This window comes from Vulpes vulpes, chromosome 3, assembly GCF_048418805.1.
Source record: "Vulpes vulpes isolate BD-2025 chromosome 3, VulVul3, whole genome shotgun sequence".
Lineage (NCBI taxonomy): Eukaryota > Metazoa > Chordata > Mammalia > Carnivora > Canidae > Vulpes > Vulpes vulpes.
Window position 1 is genome coordinate 47,852,743 of NC_132782.1, and position 16,008 is coordinate 47,868,750.

General features: G+C 46.2%; 1 protein-coding gene and 1 long non-coding RNA gene across 2 annotated transcripts in view; one reads left to right on the plus strand and one right to left on the minus strand.

The window, feature by feature from the left end:
* Positions 1–792: 792 nt before the first annotated feature.
* Positions 793–1,724, minus strand: C3H3orf80 (chromosome 3 C3orf80 homolog). The gene has a single exon (XM_026016492.2). It carries the CDS (start codon positions 1,620–1,622, stop codon positions 924–926), a length of 699 nt encoding a protein of 232 aa, XP_025872277.2. The 5' UTR covers positions 1,623–1,724; the 3' UTR covers positions 793–923.
* A 638-nt stretch (positions 1,725–2,362) lies between these two features.
* The window catches only part of LOC140598214 (uncharacterized), a 106,733-nt gene continuing 93,087 nt past the window's right edge, over positions 2,363–16,008 (plus strand). Inside the window, exons 1-2 of the long non-coding RNA XR_012000398.1 lie at positions 2,363–2,909; positions 6,647–6,729. This is a non-coding gene — a long non-coding RNA (uncharacterized lncRNA). The remainder of the gene's footprint in view (positions 2,910–6,646; positions 6,730–16,008) is intronic.

Below are 16,008 nucleotides of genomic sequence, written 5' to 3' on the forward strand. Positions count from 1 at the left end.
ACCACAGTACTAAAAATAAAATATATTCTTCTCAAATAGTGAAAATAAGATATCCTTCATGTGTTTTATGCCACATGTTTTCTTGTTTGACCATGCCTTCCCCCCCCCAGTGGTAAATGAAATCATGTCCAATATTTTATAAAACAATAATGACAATTTCCAGACCATTAAGGCCTTTAAAAAAAAAAAAAGAGGAAAAGACGATTATCTTGTCATCGATTGCACAAATACACTCCTGATACGTTCAATACATGGCAAAAATATAAAAATAAAAGACAAGTTAAATATAAACGTCTTCTCGGTTATTGAGAAATCAAAAGTCCACCTGTACCTCTTATGACGAGTGCGGTCTTCGATAGGCCTAAGCGCCGCGTCTTCCAACAGGTGCAGCACCTCCCTGGGGGTCACGGGGGTCCCTCCCCATGCGGCTGAGCCATCAGCTGTGACTCTGCTCGGCGGAGAAGATACGGGGGGCGGGGGCGGGGGGTGTCCGGCTCCCCCGCCAGGGAGGGGGTGGGCCGAGCCGGGCGCTGCCCCCCCTCCCCCCCGCGCAGCCGGCTCCGAGGCTCGGCGCCCTCCGCTCCCGGGGGCCGGGCGGGGGGGCGTGCGCGGCGCCCCTTCCCCGCGTCCCCCGCGTCCCTGAAGGTCACAGCCCTTCTCCCCACGCGCTGCGCGGCGCCCGTGTGCCCGCCCGTTCGGGGTCCCGGCACTTACGAGGGGCTGGGTCCGAGGGGCGCCCCGGCCTGGGCCGTCGCCCCCGCCGCGCGCGCCTAGCGTGTCCTCGAACCGAATGCAACGTAGGGAAACTTCCAGGTCCCGGGGCTCCGACCGGGCTCCGGGCGGGGGGGCCCGCGGGGTCCGAGGCCGTCCTGCGCCCCCCGGGCCCCGCTCAGTCCGCGCGGTCCTCGGGCGGCCGCGGGCGCTCAGATGCGCGGGAAGCGGCCCTGGGCGCCGTCGGGCTCCGCGAGCACCGACACGGGCAGCACGACCTCCCCGGGGCTGGGCTGCTGCAGCCGCATGGACTCCTCGTAGGTGGGCAGGTACTTGACCTCCTCGTAGCTGGGCAGCTGCAGGAAGCCCGGCGGGACCACGCGCAGCTCGTGCTCCGAGGCGCAGGCGGGGGCCGCGCGCCCGCCCCCCCGGGCCCGGCCGCCGCCGCCGCCGCCGCCGCCGCCGCTGTCCAGCAGCGAGTCCTGGGAGCCCGCGGCCGCCTCGTCGCGCAGGAGCGCGGGCGAGTCGTCGTCGTCGTCGCCGCGGTCGGGCGGCCCCGCGGCCCCCGGCGGCCCCGGCCGCGCCTGGGCGCGCGGGTACCTGCGCGGGCTGGGGCAGATGATGCGCTGCAGGAAGTAGCCGATGGCGAAGAGCACGAGCAGGATGAGCAGCCCCGAGAGCTTGCGGACGAACCAGCCCACGTTGTCGAGGAAGGCGTGCAGCGGCAGCTTGCAGCAGCGCACGGCCGTGGCGTTGGCCGCGTCGCAGCAGCGCTCCCGCTCGCCGCACGCCAGCTCCGCGCAGCCCCCGCCGCCCCGCGAGGGCGCCGCCAGCGCCAGCAGCAGGAGCAGCAGCGGCAGCGGCGGCGGCGCCCCCGGCAGGCCCTCGGCGCTGGCCCCGGGCGCCCACATGGCCCGCGCCGCGGGCCGGGGGCCGGGGGCCGGGGGCTGGGGGCTCCGTCCGTCCGCGCGGCCGCCGGCCCCTCCCCGGGGCTCCGCCGGGCCCCGCGCGCCGCCCGCCGCGCCCCCGCCCCCTGCGGCCGGAGCCGTCCTCCCGCGGCCCCGCTCGGGCGGGAGGAGGAGCCCGAGGCGCGGGGCTGCCGTGCGCGGCGGCGGCTCGCGCCGGAGCGGCCTCGGGAGCTCCCGACCTTAACCCCGCGCCCCCGGAGCCGCCCAGTGTGGCCGAGGCAGCCCGCGCGCGGCCGCCGAGGGCATCGTGGACCCGCGGGCCGCGCCCCCGCGCCCCCCCGCGCCCCCTCGCGCCCCCCCCGCCCCCGCGCCCTCCGGGGCTGGAAGGGTTAAGGCTCCGCGCGGGGCCCCGAGCCCCCGAGCCCCGAGCCCCCGAGCCCCGAGCCCCCGAGCCCCAAATCCCCGAGCCCCGAACCCCGAGCCCCGAGCCCCGAGCCCCCGAGCCCCGAGCCCCCGAGCCCCGAGCCCCCGAACCCCCGAGCCCCGAGCCCCCGAACCCCGAACCCCCGAGCCCCGAGACCCCGAACCCCGAACCCCCGAACCCCCGAGCCCCGAGCCCCCGAGCCCCCGAGCCCCGAACCCCGAGCCCCCGAGCCCCGAGCCCCCGAACCCCCGAGCCCCGAACCCCCGAGCCCCAAGCCCCCGAACCCCCGAACCCCGAGACCCCGAACCCCGAGCCCCGAGCCCCGAGCCCCGAGCCCGAGCTGAGCCGCGACGCTCTTCCCCGCCCGGCGGGCGCGGGGGCTCTCGCTCGCGTAGGAGCCTCGGTCTGAAGTGATTGGATTCCCCGGGACTGTACTTAAATGCGCTCGGACTGGATTCGCCTACCAGCTTTCTTGCGATCTTTCTGATTAAAAATGGATGATGGCCATTAAGGGGCAGCGCAGCCTCCGCCGCCTCGGAGCTCGGGGGCTGGGGACCGCCCGAGGGCCCGGGCGCAGGGGGGTGGGGTCGGCGCCCAGGAGCCCCCCCGGGGCGGGTAATGCCCCGAGGGACTCGGGCCACGGCGCGACCGCAGCGGCCCCGGCGGGCGGCGGAGCTGACTCCGCGCGACCCAGGACAGGTCGGGGGACACCTGTGTCCCCAGCGGCGCATCCGTGAGCCCCCACTGCGCCCGCCGCACAAAGCAGGGATCTGGGGTACAAGGGGGCCTCTTTGGCGCGACACAGGTCCGCGACACGTCAGAGGGCAGCTGTAAGTGGTTGGCGACGTTCCCGAGCATCGATCTGCGTACGTGAAGGGTCTTTCTCAAGGTTATTCTTGTTTGCAAAGTTTGCTTTTAAAGGGAGTCCGTGCCCTCACTCAGCACGGGGGGCGGAAGGCAGGTCCTTGCAGTCACCACTCCCGGGGCACGGCGCACCGCGCAGGCGGGAGGGAGGGCAGTGCCCGCGGCCCCTGACCCGCAGGGCTCGCCCGGGTGCTGTGGCCTTCTGCGGCCTCTTAGAGCGACGCTGTGCATGGAGAAGCCGGGAGCTGCGCTGTCATGAAGGCAGATTGGAAGAGGCAATAGCTATTTAGGATTAACATGGATTCATTCCCACACCCTTTAAACACTAGGACCCCTGGAGAGAAATCAACAGCAAATTCCATAGTCTTTGAGGGGAAAAAGTAAAAGCAAAGGAGAAATATGGAGACAATCGGGATTCAAATGTAGGTCAGATAAAAGCAGATTTCTTGCAAAGTAACTCACACCGTATCACCTTAATAGCCTAATGGACCAATGTTAGGGGCGGTGGCCTTTCTTCTTCTGGAGAAGCCTGGAAGTGTCTTACTTCATGTGAAATTTGGTTGAGCACGGGCCCCTCTTTCTAAGCTCTCCTGAAGCCACCACGTTTTTCTGTGCCACGGTCTGTTTCTCTCTTGGGACACTTTAAACCTATTTTGTAAAGCTTGATTATCAAGGGGTTTCAAACTTAGTCCAATAAAGGAGTGGAAGTGATTAATTTTTAAACAATGAAAACGGTCTCATTTTTTTTTAATTAAACCCATTCTTTTGGCAAATTTACATTGAACATTTTCTATATTCAAGGAACTCTGCTGGATGTTCATCATTATGGGGGGTGGGAGGGGGAGATTCTTTTCCTAGCATGGAATATGCCCAGGTCTGCACTCCCAGCTGCCACTAAATGGAGTAAAGAACAGACTCCACAAAAGGCAACAAGTGGCAGTTTCCTCTTTGGTCAAAACTTATTCTCACTTTCCCAAAGAAAAAATAAACTAACAAGTTTCAAACAATCTCAAGGATGAAGGCAGTTCATAGCTTGAGATGGGCTTTGACTATGAAGTTGGAAAAAGCATAAAGACCTCTTTGGTTTTCATTATCTGATCTTTTAGGATTTCTGTTAGGGGAAGTAGGAACAGTGGCAAAAATAAAGGAGGAGTGGCATGTTTGGTGACACATAGATGAAAGTGCCTTGCTTATTGTTATTTTGAAACTACTAAATGAACAGCATTTGAATGGTTTAATTTCTATCTGCCTTTAAGGAGTTGGAATTTGTTTGCATAATATTAGGACAGAGTAGAACAACAACATAGATCTTATATGAAATAAGACGTTGGCAGAGTTACTTATATGAAAACAACAAAAAGGATGAAGTCTGCAAAATGAGTATGAAATGGATTTTTATTTGATTTTTTTCTTTCCAAATTGATAGCCTCAAAGTATCATCCATTAAAGACCCTCCGCAGAAACTGGCGCCTCTGTATTTCTTCTCTGACCTCTCAGTCTCACTTAATTCATTTTTATTTGTAATGTAATTTATAGTGTACAACCTTTCGAAGGAAAGAAACACTACAGCTTTAAAAGCTCCAGAAAAAGATCTGAGCTTTATTACTCAGCATCCTTATTATTTATATTTGCTTAACACACAAACGAATGGGGTAGACTTAGCTCACAGAAAGTCATAAATTCAACTTAGCAAGGAAGATAGAAAATGATTATATGTTCCATAGAATAAATGAAAGATAAAGGAAGATCACAATGTAAAAATTAAAAAATAAATCTTATTTTATTGAACATTGGCACTAAAAGTGTGTGCAAGAGATAAAAACAGGTGGAAGGGGGATGGGGACTGACTTTTATACAAAAAAAAAAAAAACATGGTCTCTTGGAGTATAGATTGATAGAAATTAAGAATATTGATTGCAGGGCACCTGGGAGGAGAGCTTGATAGAACTTAAGAATACTAATTACAAGGCGTCTGTGTTAAGTATCTGCCTTTGGCAGGGGTCATGATCCTGGGATCCTGGGGTTGTGCTCCCTCCTTAGTGGGGAACCTGCTTCTCCCTCTCTCTGTGCCTCTCCCCCCACCTCATGCATGCTCTCTCTCCCTCTCTCTCAAATAAATAAAATCTTAAAAAAAAAACTATTAATTGCTTTAACTTGCCATAGAGCTTGAATAATATTTTTTGAGAATTTTATCTTCCTCATTTACACACATATGAATGAATGCCAAATTAGCCACACTTTTCAACAGTTTTAGAACAGAAGAAAGTAAATAAAATGCAACAAAACCAGCTACTGTTTCACTTTTGCTTCTGGGAGCCATCCTTGTAGCTTGAGAAAGACTGGATGGCCCCATCATGTGACTTTTTGTTCTTTCACATGATGCCTGGTCCAGAAGGGAATTTTTCTCTGATGTCCACTGACTGTGAGCTGTGCCTTCAAGACTGGGAAGCAATAGTTCTGCCCATTTTTCACATCCCTCCTTCAGAACATCTAAACCTGGGCAGTGGGACCTTGTAAACCATCCAGTCTGTAAGAACTCTTTATTCAGGGTGTGCAGCATATTTCCCTACTATTAACTTTTCATTAAAATTGATTCATTAACCTTCTCATTTTATGGTTTCCCTCCATTTGCAATATGTTCTCTCTAAGCAACAGTAAAGTAAGTGTTTTATTGTAAATAGCATGTATTTACATAAATGTGCCTCGTATTTACATAAATGTGCCTCAATAGAAGTAATTTGCCATCTCAAACAATCTGCTTTGAAGTGCTTTTCAGATTGTATTTCTTTCATCACTTATTTAATAAATATTTAATGACTCACTTTGAGCTAGGGGACACTATAATTCTGTCCTGGGGATTCTATAAAAATCAAACTCTTCCCTGTCCTCAGGGAGCTTACTGAGGAAGGGAGAACAGACACTAATCTGCTACACAGATGAATTACTAATTCCAACGATGATAAGCAATTATAAAGAAGTTTAGCTTGCTCACATTTTTTACACCAGATATGATCTGGAATGGGGTATGATGGGGGTTTCAACAGGAGAGGCTTCTCTAAGAAGCAGTTCCCTAAGAAAAAACAAGGTGAAGAGGAAAGGGGTGTTCCAGGTGGAGGAAAGTGCATGGGGATAAATTCCCAAGGTGGGAAGACCCTTCACTGGTCATCTCTTATGCTTGGAGCAAAGCCTATGCCATTTCTACCTCAACAGTTGAGATTCTCTCCTAGATTAGCTTTAGAGTCAAGCCATCTTCTGCTGTTGTTCAATTTTTAAACCAAATCTGGTTCTCTGCAGGGTCTGTAACAGGTTTTGTGATTTATAGTTACCTCTCCAGTCCTGTTCAGTTTCTTCTTGGAGACCAAGAAAGTTCCAGTGATGTTTCCTGTTCTCTCCATCTCCACACCCCTGGCTTGGAGTGGAGTTTGGATTTCCTTTCAACTCTATTAGTTGGCAGCTTGCTGACAAAAGCTTCTTCAAGCCAAATGCTTGAAGTAGGAGAAAAGTCAAAGTGAGATGTTTTTATCTTTTGTTCAAATTAGGCGCAAAAGGAAATAGAAATCTTTCTTCCTGACCTGAAATTAGAAACAAAAGGTTGAGTACATTCAGGACCTTATGAAAATAATACCTACATTTGTATTTGCTCTTTTAGCTTTTCAGAGCACTTCTGCATGCATCGTTTTGTTTTCTCCTCACTACGTTCCTGTGAGAAGGGCTGAAGTTATTCTTACCCTTTTTCCAGGTGAAGACAGTTTAAAAAGCACCTGAATCCCAGAGCAAAAGGGTGGCAGTGCTGAAAATGGGATCTAAGGCTTTTTCAAAAGTGTGAGTAAGCATCTTACTCCCTCACTACTTGGCCTGGCTTAAGGGGCCCTTGTGGGGGAGGCACTTGTCTTCTCGCTGACAATTTCTGACACATTGAGAGACCAGCCAACTTACAAGGAAAATGAGAGTCGAGCTGGACTGTGTTCTAGACCAGGAATACAAGATTCCTCTGAGGAAATAATTTCTGTCACTTTTGTGGCCATTTTCCATAACACGTTAATAATGATTTAGATAATAAAATGACAGGCCAGCTATTTTTGTACTCATTTCTGTAAACAGTAGATAAATTCCCTTCCTTCATTATGTTCCATTCTTTATACATGAACTAAGCCATCCAATGCTCATCAGTATGCTAAGTTATATGCTTGGGAAAATAAGGATATATTGGGTCCTGAAACAATATTATTTATGAGAGACTTGCCTTCTAGATTTAAATTTTGCTTTATAACAGTTTATCAGTTAATTTCTCATGGCAAACTTTCTCTTTTTTTGCTTGAGATATAAAAACTAAACCATAAATATGATGAGATATATTTAGTGAAACCAAGAAGATCTGAAATTAGAATTCCAGTTATATCAGCTGAATGAATTCATTCTCACTCATTCTTTTTTTAAATGGTCAGATTGTTGAAGTTAGAATATATTTGTCAGTAGGCTGATATACCAGTCAAATGCTCCATTGGCAGAAAAATCATATAGCATGAAATGAATAAGGTGAAACATTTTTACACTCCATTATTTTAACTTGTAACTAGTAATATACCCTTCACCTCTCTTTCATTACAAGGAAAAATTTGTTGTTAATTCTTTCTTCTGAATATTCTCTGTACACCTGGATTGAGTGTGGAGTGCTTGTTCTTGCTTGGCACCCTGCCCATGATTGTAGAGTTACAGGGCGTCGGGTCAAGTAGCATGACTCTGAGCCAGCCATTAGTCCCAGGACAGGGCTTCCTGCTTCTAATGTTAATTGACATGGATGAAAGACTGAAAATAGACCAAATATCCAAATTTGGGGTTAACAATTTCCATTGTAGATTTATTCAAAAATGAATTTTAAAAGGGCCTTTTGAATATGATCTTAATCTTCCTTTTCATTTTTATTTTCTACTCCTTCCCTTCCCTGCACCCTTTGCTTCAATAAATGACTACCTGACATAGATCTTCGACTCCCTGCCTGAGATGTTGTCCTTTCCCTTTGGTTGTGCCCTCCACCAGGAATTCTCTTTTCCCATCTCCACAGGGTCAAAACCATATAAGATGTAGCTTCAATGTCTCCTACTCTTCATATTTTACACTACTGACCCCCAAAGCCACCTGCCTCATTTACAAGTTGTCTCTTTCTTCTAGGACTCCCCTTAACACCATCTCCCATTCGTGGTAATTCTCATTTTCTACCTCTACTTCAGGAGGCTGTGTAGCTATCTTAATTGTCAGGTTTCTAGAAATCAGTTCACGGCACTAGGCTGTGATCTGTGCTTCTGTAGAACAGTGGGTTTCTGTTTTTTTTCTGCATACTGGCATCCTTTTGACAACTTTGGGAGGTTCACCTGAAGGGTTGCCCTGCACCCACATTACCTCCCTGTCCATTGCCACACTGTTATTTGAATGCAATTCCTCCCTGCCTGCCTGTGCTCTATTAGAAATTCATGAGGCAAAGTTCTCAAATGTTCCTGACAGCGCACCATCTTTCTATAGTCCCGATTTACTGTTAGGTCATTTAGCAAAGTTTATCCTGCTGCACCCAAGTCACACAGGACCCACTCCATTCAACACTCTGTGAGACAAGCATCTCCATCCATGTATTGGTCTCACTTGAGACAGCATGAACTGGTTAATGTTGGGAGCACATCCATGAAGAACTTCCAGAACTCCAGAAGGCTGTTGGCCATGCCATGCAGGAAACTCTGCCTTGGCAACTTGTAGACAATAGATGCTGAATGCATTTTTATGGAATTAATTTACCTAAGTTTATGAATCTGCTTGTATTTTCAACAAAATGTACCCCTCTCCTAAGTAACTATTCCATGGTTTTACAGAATAAAGTATTTTACCTTGCAAAATAAGCCATTATTTACTGGCAATTTGTCTCCTGAGGCCCATATGCTCCAGCTACTGGAAGATAGAATTTCACATTTATACTGTTAGCACCTGGGCCAGTCTGGGACGTTTTTACTTTATTTTTTTTTCCCAGATTTTAAGTTTATTGAAATTATGTAACATTATATAATTATGAAATAATATAAATTCAAGCTTAACAGCCAGCCTTACTTCCTCACCATTATCCCCTGAAGGAGTGGATGGAGGAATTGCATTCCTACGGTTTAGTGTGCAATAACATGGTTTTAATGACGTTTGAACAACACAGAAACTTTATTTTCTGATTCTCAATTGTGTTTCAGATTGACCAATCTGTCCTGCAATTTACCTTTGAGGGTGGAGACTGAAATCTGTGATAGCTACATTTCTATTATTTAAAATTGTGCAGGTGCTCAAGAACGTTTTTGCTTTAGATCATTGCTCAACCTTCCAAGGTCTAACCTGTTATAGAAGGGCTGATCCCTTGAGGGTATCAGGATTCTGACAGGGTTCAGCCAGTGGAAGATTGGAATGGAGGTGGGAGCCGGGGTGGGAGCCCTGGAGCTCTTCTATGGCTCCCCTGGACAGGTTTGCTGTCCCCCAGCCCCCAGGCTCCTGTAAAACCACTTCTTCCCTGCCATTGTTATTAATCTCTGGGCTGCTTCACACTCTCCTGGGGGTTTCTTAGCTCTTTCTGCTTAACCAATTTCTTGTATGTATGTATATATGTATGCATGTATTTATTTATTTTTAAAGATTTTATTTATTCACTCATGAGACACACAGAGAGAGAGAGAGAGAGAGAGAGGCAGAGACACAGGCAGAGGGAGAAGCAGGCTCCATGCAGGGAGCCCAACATGGGACTCAATCCCAGGTCTCCAGGATCACACCCCAGGCTGAAGGTGGTGACACTAAACCACTGGGCCACTGGGGCTACCCCAATTTCTTGTATTTAATTTAATTCCCTCTGTTTTAAATATTCAGAATGATTTCTTTTTCTGGTTGGACCTTGATTAATACAGTGGCCCCAGGGATCCCTGGGTGGCGCAGCGGTTTGGCGCCTGCCTTTGGCCCAGGGCGCGATCCTGGAGACCCGGGATCGAATCCCACGTCGGGCTCCCGGTGCATGGAGCCTGCTTCTCCCTCTGCCTGTGTCTCTGCCTCTCTCTCTCTCACTGTGTGCCTATCATAAATAAATAAAAATTCAAAAAAATATTTAAAAAAAAAATACAGTGGCCCTGAACCACCTTCTATAGCTCAAGGGATGCAGCGATAACAAATGACATGATTCCTCTGATTCTATAGATTGAAGGGAGGAGTATTTCCCCCTCTGTTGCCTAAGACTAATCACATTTATCCCACCCATCTGCCTAGAAAAGTTGGCCTCAATTGCTACACAGTGTTAGTTAGTACTGCTCTGTGACCTTGAGCACCAGATCTCTGAGTCTGTTTATCCTCATCTGTAAATTAAAGGATATAATAGCTACCTTATGGAGTAGCTATGAAGATTAGATGAATGGATACATATAAAGTGCTTAGAACAGTGCTTGGCATATAGTGAGGTCTATATAAGTGCCAGCTATTCTTATTTAACCAAAAAGAGTGCATTATCTTTTCTTGCCTGTTAGTTTGATTCTGAAAATGGTGAAGTACAAAGCTAATTTGTCTTAGGGCTATCATGATTTTATTAGATTTGTAACTTGTCTTCCTGAATCAGCCAAAGACAAATGGAGCCCATTAACTTTGTAGAATTTAATATTTGGCCCTGAGCTTTATCATTGGCAATGCTATAAGAATTAGCCACATAAATTTGTTACTGCATTTGGAAAATGGCTGGAAGCATTATGTCTCCTATGAAATTTTCCCTTCGAATGATTACTTTTGGAAATCATTCCAAAAAAGCCTTGTTCTCCTTATGGACTGGACCTGTCAAAACTTTACTCTTTTTCATCATGATAATTATGCAAATCGTCACAAATCCCCTTTTGCTGTGGTTGCTGGGGAGCTCAGAACTAAATTTAAAGTTTAGCGACATGTGTGCTGGTCCCTCCTTTTCTTCCTCTGTATTAATGTATCTTCTTCAATATAGCCTTGATTTTCTAATTCATTTTATTTTTGCCTGAGTCTTATTCATATTTTGCTATTTCTATTTATATAATAAATTATAGCAAATCTTTCTGGAATAAATTTGCGATGTAAATAAGTAATGCTAAATTTGTAGGGTTTTTAGAGCATGTTGTGAGCTTTCCAATGTTACTCGGCAGGCACCACCGAATTCCTTTAGAATATAATCTCATTGTAAAAAATTATTCTCTTAGCTACAATATGTCTTGGGAAGTTCAAGTGGTTTGGTTACATGCCTCAGACATTTTTAAACTCAGAACCAATTATAATAGTCTTTACCAAAGTCTCACAGAGGAAGAGTTCTATGTGATGCTATTGTTATTTTGAAAAATAACGTGGTCAAGTAAGTTTGGGAAATGACCAGTTACAGAAAGTTATGTGAGCTTCACTACCTCAGGATTTTTCAGAGCCTTTAATTTGTAAAGGTACATTGTGATTCTCTAAGAGGGAACAATATAAGGTAGCATTCTTAAAAAGATTTTATTTAGTTATTTGAGACAGAGAGCGAGCACAGTGGGGAAGAGGGTCAGAGGGAGAGGGAGAAGCAGGCTCCCCACCGAGCAGGGAGTCTAATGTGGAGTTTGATCCCAGGACCCAGAGATCGCGACCTGAGCTGAAGGCAGATGCTTAATCGATTGAGCCATCCAGGTGCCCCAAGGTAGCATTTTTCTAACTTATGTGACCAAGGAACATCCTCCACACTCCTCTACAGCCACTTTTTTTCTTACCTGAAACTCTAGTTAACATTTTAAGAAATGGGGTTCTTTAATATAGGCTAATTTCCCCATAGACTGGGTTTTGCCACGGCAACAAAGCAAGTACCACTTTTTCATTAAGTCCACACACAAATCTGAAAGGGCTGTCCACCATCAATTAAGAGCATTCCTTAGAATCACAAATCTGGAAGATTTCTTAATTTTAAAACTTCATCCTATTTTAATAATAAAGTTGGACTATTTGGAAAGAAATGCACATTTTTAGTGCTCAGTCCTCACTGCTTTCTGCTTGAAGTCTACTAGTCTGGACAGAAATATAAAATCAATGACCATGTTACTGATGTGACATTTAAGCTGTTCGATACCATGGGGCCATGATTTAGTTTTAGACAGAGGCAGATTAAAAATGAGTCTAAGAATAAAGTTAAGGGGATAAAGCTGTGAATATAAGAATTTTTAAAATGACAGACGTGGGAAATAAAAGTAATTGCTTTTGAGCACTTTTCCATATATAAACCTCAAACATGAGGCACAATTTTATTAAGATTGATGAGGCTAATCTATAATTAAAGTAGTTTGGGAAGACATATACAGTGATTTACTCTTTCTTGAAGCTGAACAAATGGATACTGCTAAGTGGAACTATCTAATAATACAGCATTCTGGCTGCTGGTCTTTGTTTGGTTCCAGAGGGTACTGGCTTCAGAATTTCAGATTTTTCTGTTTATTTGAACATTTATTTTCTCTTCCAGCACAGTTTTCCTATCATAATGGGAATTTTATCAGCTAACACTTGTTTCATACTTAACATTTACAAAATGCTTACACATATATATCATACTTGTTACAACAAGATGGGTGAGTAAAGTGTTAACAGGGATAATTATGCTGGGTGGTTAGGAGTTCAAGCCATGGAATCAGATGGACCTGGGCTTATCTGGCTCTACCATTAGTTCTACAGCCTTGGGCAGGTCACCTAACCATCCCAAACCTCAGTTTCCTTCCCTATAAGGGGGAGTAATACTGAAATCTAATTTATAAGCTTATGTGGGGATTAAAGGAGATAATTCAAAGTGTTTGATGCATAGTAAATGTTCAGTAAGTAATTTTAGAGGATGTAGAAGAAGATGAACTCGAGTGATTTGTTCAAAGTTGCAGAAAAAGAAAAGCTAAGATTTGAACTCTGATCTTGATATTTCTAGTAGAGCTTGGGAGATCCCCTGCCTACCTGGTGAACTCCCTGCTGACCCCACCTAACAAGGCTCTAGCATGTGACCTGCCCTAGCATCAATAGAGAGGGTATGCAGGGTAGTCTACAGTACAGAGCTTTAGAATTAGGCAGATGTGAGTTCATATCCAAGTGGTGCCATCTATTAGCTCTGTGAAATTGGGATAATGGTATCTTTTCAGGATCATTGTCAAAATTCAGAGAGATGATATACTTAAAGTGGCTGGTACACAATAAGCTCTTGTTAGATGCTGGTCATTTTTTTGTATTGTTTTGTTTTGTTTTGTTTTAAAGATTTTATTTATTCATGAGAGACAGAGGGAGAGGGAGGCACAGGGAGGGGCAGGCTCCCTGTGGTACAGGGAGCCTGATGCGGAACCCAATCCAATCCGAGGACCCTGGGATCATGACCTGAGCCAAAAGCAGAGGTTCAACCGACTGAGCCACTCAGGGGCCCCAGATGCTGGTCATTGTTGAGATGTGATGTGGGATTAGGAGACCTCCTCCATCTCAATTTGGAGAGAACAGGAATTGCCCTAGTTTTTGCCCAGTGGGGTGGAGAGTTAGATTTGTATTTTATTCCCTCTACCCAGATATAAAGAAAGAGATAGAAAGGCTTTCTCATCCCCATTATTTTTTAACAACCTTGTTTATAAACTTTATCTGCATAATCCAAAATAAAATATTAAAGCTCCTTAATAGGCTCTTAAAAGTAACATTTTGGCAAGCTCTTCTGAGCATGTCTTGGATTTGTAGTTACAGTAAGTCAATATATACTCCTAGATATAATTGGAAATTTACACTTAAATATTAGATGCTTAAAAGAACACCAGAGAATGGAAAAGTCGGGTAATGCCCCATCGATGTTTGATATTATACCGTTGATTGGGAGTAATATAAGCATTTAAGTGTTACAAAAATGATATCTTGAATTTTGTGAGCCTGGTGAGGAAGGCAAAGAGCAGTTGTCCCCCACTTCCCAGGGGAGTGGGGGACAACTCTACCAAAGAAGGGAAATGTGAGCTGGAGCTTGAAGGAGGAGTTGGGACAGGAAGACACTGAGAACTGTGAGCCATAAAAATAAAAAGTGTGTACAACAGATCTTACAGTCTAAAGAATGAAGCAAATGCACATGAAATGGATTAAATGTTGGTGCCACCCCAAAATTAATGTTTTGAGATTCCAACCCAAAATGTGAAAAGATTAGGAGATAAGCCCTTCAGGAGGTGATTAGGTCATAAGGGTGGAGCTCTCATAGGTGGGATAACTGCTTTCATAAAAGGGACCCCAGAGAGCTCTCTTACTCCTTCCATCACGTGAGGATAAAATGAGAAGTTGGCAGTCAGCAACCCCAAAGAAAGCCCTCCTCAAAACCTGACTGTGCTGGCACCCTGATCTTGGATTTTCCAGCTTCTAGAACTGTGATGAATAAATTTCTATTGTTTATAAGTCAAAGTCTATGGTACTTTGTTATAACAGCCTGAGCTGACTAAGAAAGCAAGGGCCTGACAATACGTATGACTATAAAATTGAATCGGTAATTCACGTCTCCCTTGGTCTTAGGCAATAACCATATATCTGTGCCTCTTGCCTGTCTTTTCCAACTCCCACCCCCAGTGTAAAAGTGGGGCATCCAAATTCCTTCAACATTGTGGCAGATTGTATTTTCCAAAGATAACTGTACTGATATGTATATGTGTGTATCCCATCTCATATGCTCTTACAATGTGACATTAACATGCCTCCTTCAAGAGCTGGAGATCCCTCCCTTTGAACCAATAGAATGCAGCAGACGTGACTTCAGGATGACTTCCAAGGCTAGGTTGTGAAAGGTAGCATGGTGCTCTCCCTTGGGACACTTGCCCTTAGAACCATTTCATGAGAAAACTCAGGCCACATGGTGAGCCCTCATGTGGATGCCCCAGCTGACAGCCCAACCTAGGCCCCCAGCCAATAGCCAGCATCAACCACCAGACATGTAAATGAATAAGTCTTCCAATGATTCCAGCTTCCTGCCTTTGAGTCTGCCAGCTGAGGCCATGGCCACTGAGGAACAGAGCCAAGCCAGCCTTCTGTGCCCCATTTGAATTCCTGGAACTGAATTCTTTTTGTTGTCCTAAGTCTCTTAAGTTTTTGGGTGGCTTTCTACACAGCCATAGTAATCACAGCAAGTGTCTCTCCCCAGTTATTTCTGTGAATCCCTGGGGGCGTTTCAAATGTGTCTCATGAGCAGTCTTCTCATGCTGTCGGTGTCTGTTTCCTGTGCAATGGTTGCTGTTGAAGCCATACAAAGCACAATACCTCACTACTGTCACTATTGCAAGGGCTCTTGGGTGACTAGAACCAGTTTAGGAAACTTCCTATGTAGCTGCAGAATCTTCCTATGTAGCTGTAGAATCTTGACAGTTGTTTGAAATAAGCTGGAAAGAAGCTGAAAGACCATTACCTATGCCATGATTTAGTCGTTTAGGCACGTGCATGTCAGTGCTGTTCTGTATCCTTTTGAATACATAATTGGCCGCATGCTCAGCCTGGGGTAGGAGGATCCAGTTGTAGTGTGTGGGTGAAGTTCCATTCACAGTACAAACCACAGGCGACAATCCCCCTTTGGCTGGTGCGTATGCAGTGCTGGGATCTCAGCCCGCATACTCCACGATCCCATCATTAGGGACACTCCAGAGAAACTCTAGAGGATGTGGTTTGGGAAATAAGAGGAACCAGAAGACCTGGTACGGATTTTAGCAAGAAGAGCCAGGAGATCTCCTACCACTTCTATGGTAGGTTGGTTCAAAGGGGAAGCAATCAGAATCCTGTCTGACTGCAGGCAACAGAAAACCTGAAGAAATGGTGGCTTAAACAAGTATGTGTTTTAATTTTTTTCCCATGTAAAAGAAATCCAGAGGGAGGCAGCCCAGAGCTGGTATGCAGTTCTGTGATGTCATCTTGTTGACTTACCATATATCAACTCCACCTCTAGATGTGATGACATCTGAGTTTCAGGCAGAAAATAAGAGAGATCAATAAAATATAAAAAACATATGCAAATAAAGAAAAAATATATTCTAGTTTTCTGTTACTGCCTTAAGGAGCTTTCCTAGAAGCCCTACCTAAACAATTTTATTTATATCATATTGG

What these genes read in the sequence shown, in the direction of transcription:
- C3H3orf80 (XM_026016492.2), bottom strand. Translation starts at nt 1,622, where the DNA reads ATGTGGGCGCCCGGGGCCAGCGCCGAGGGCCTGCCGGGGGCGCCGCCG.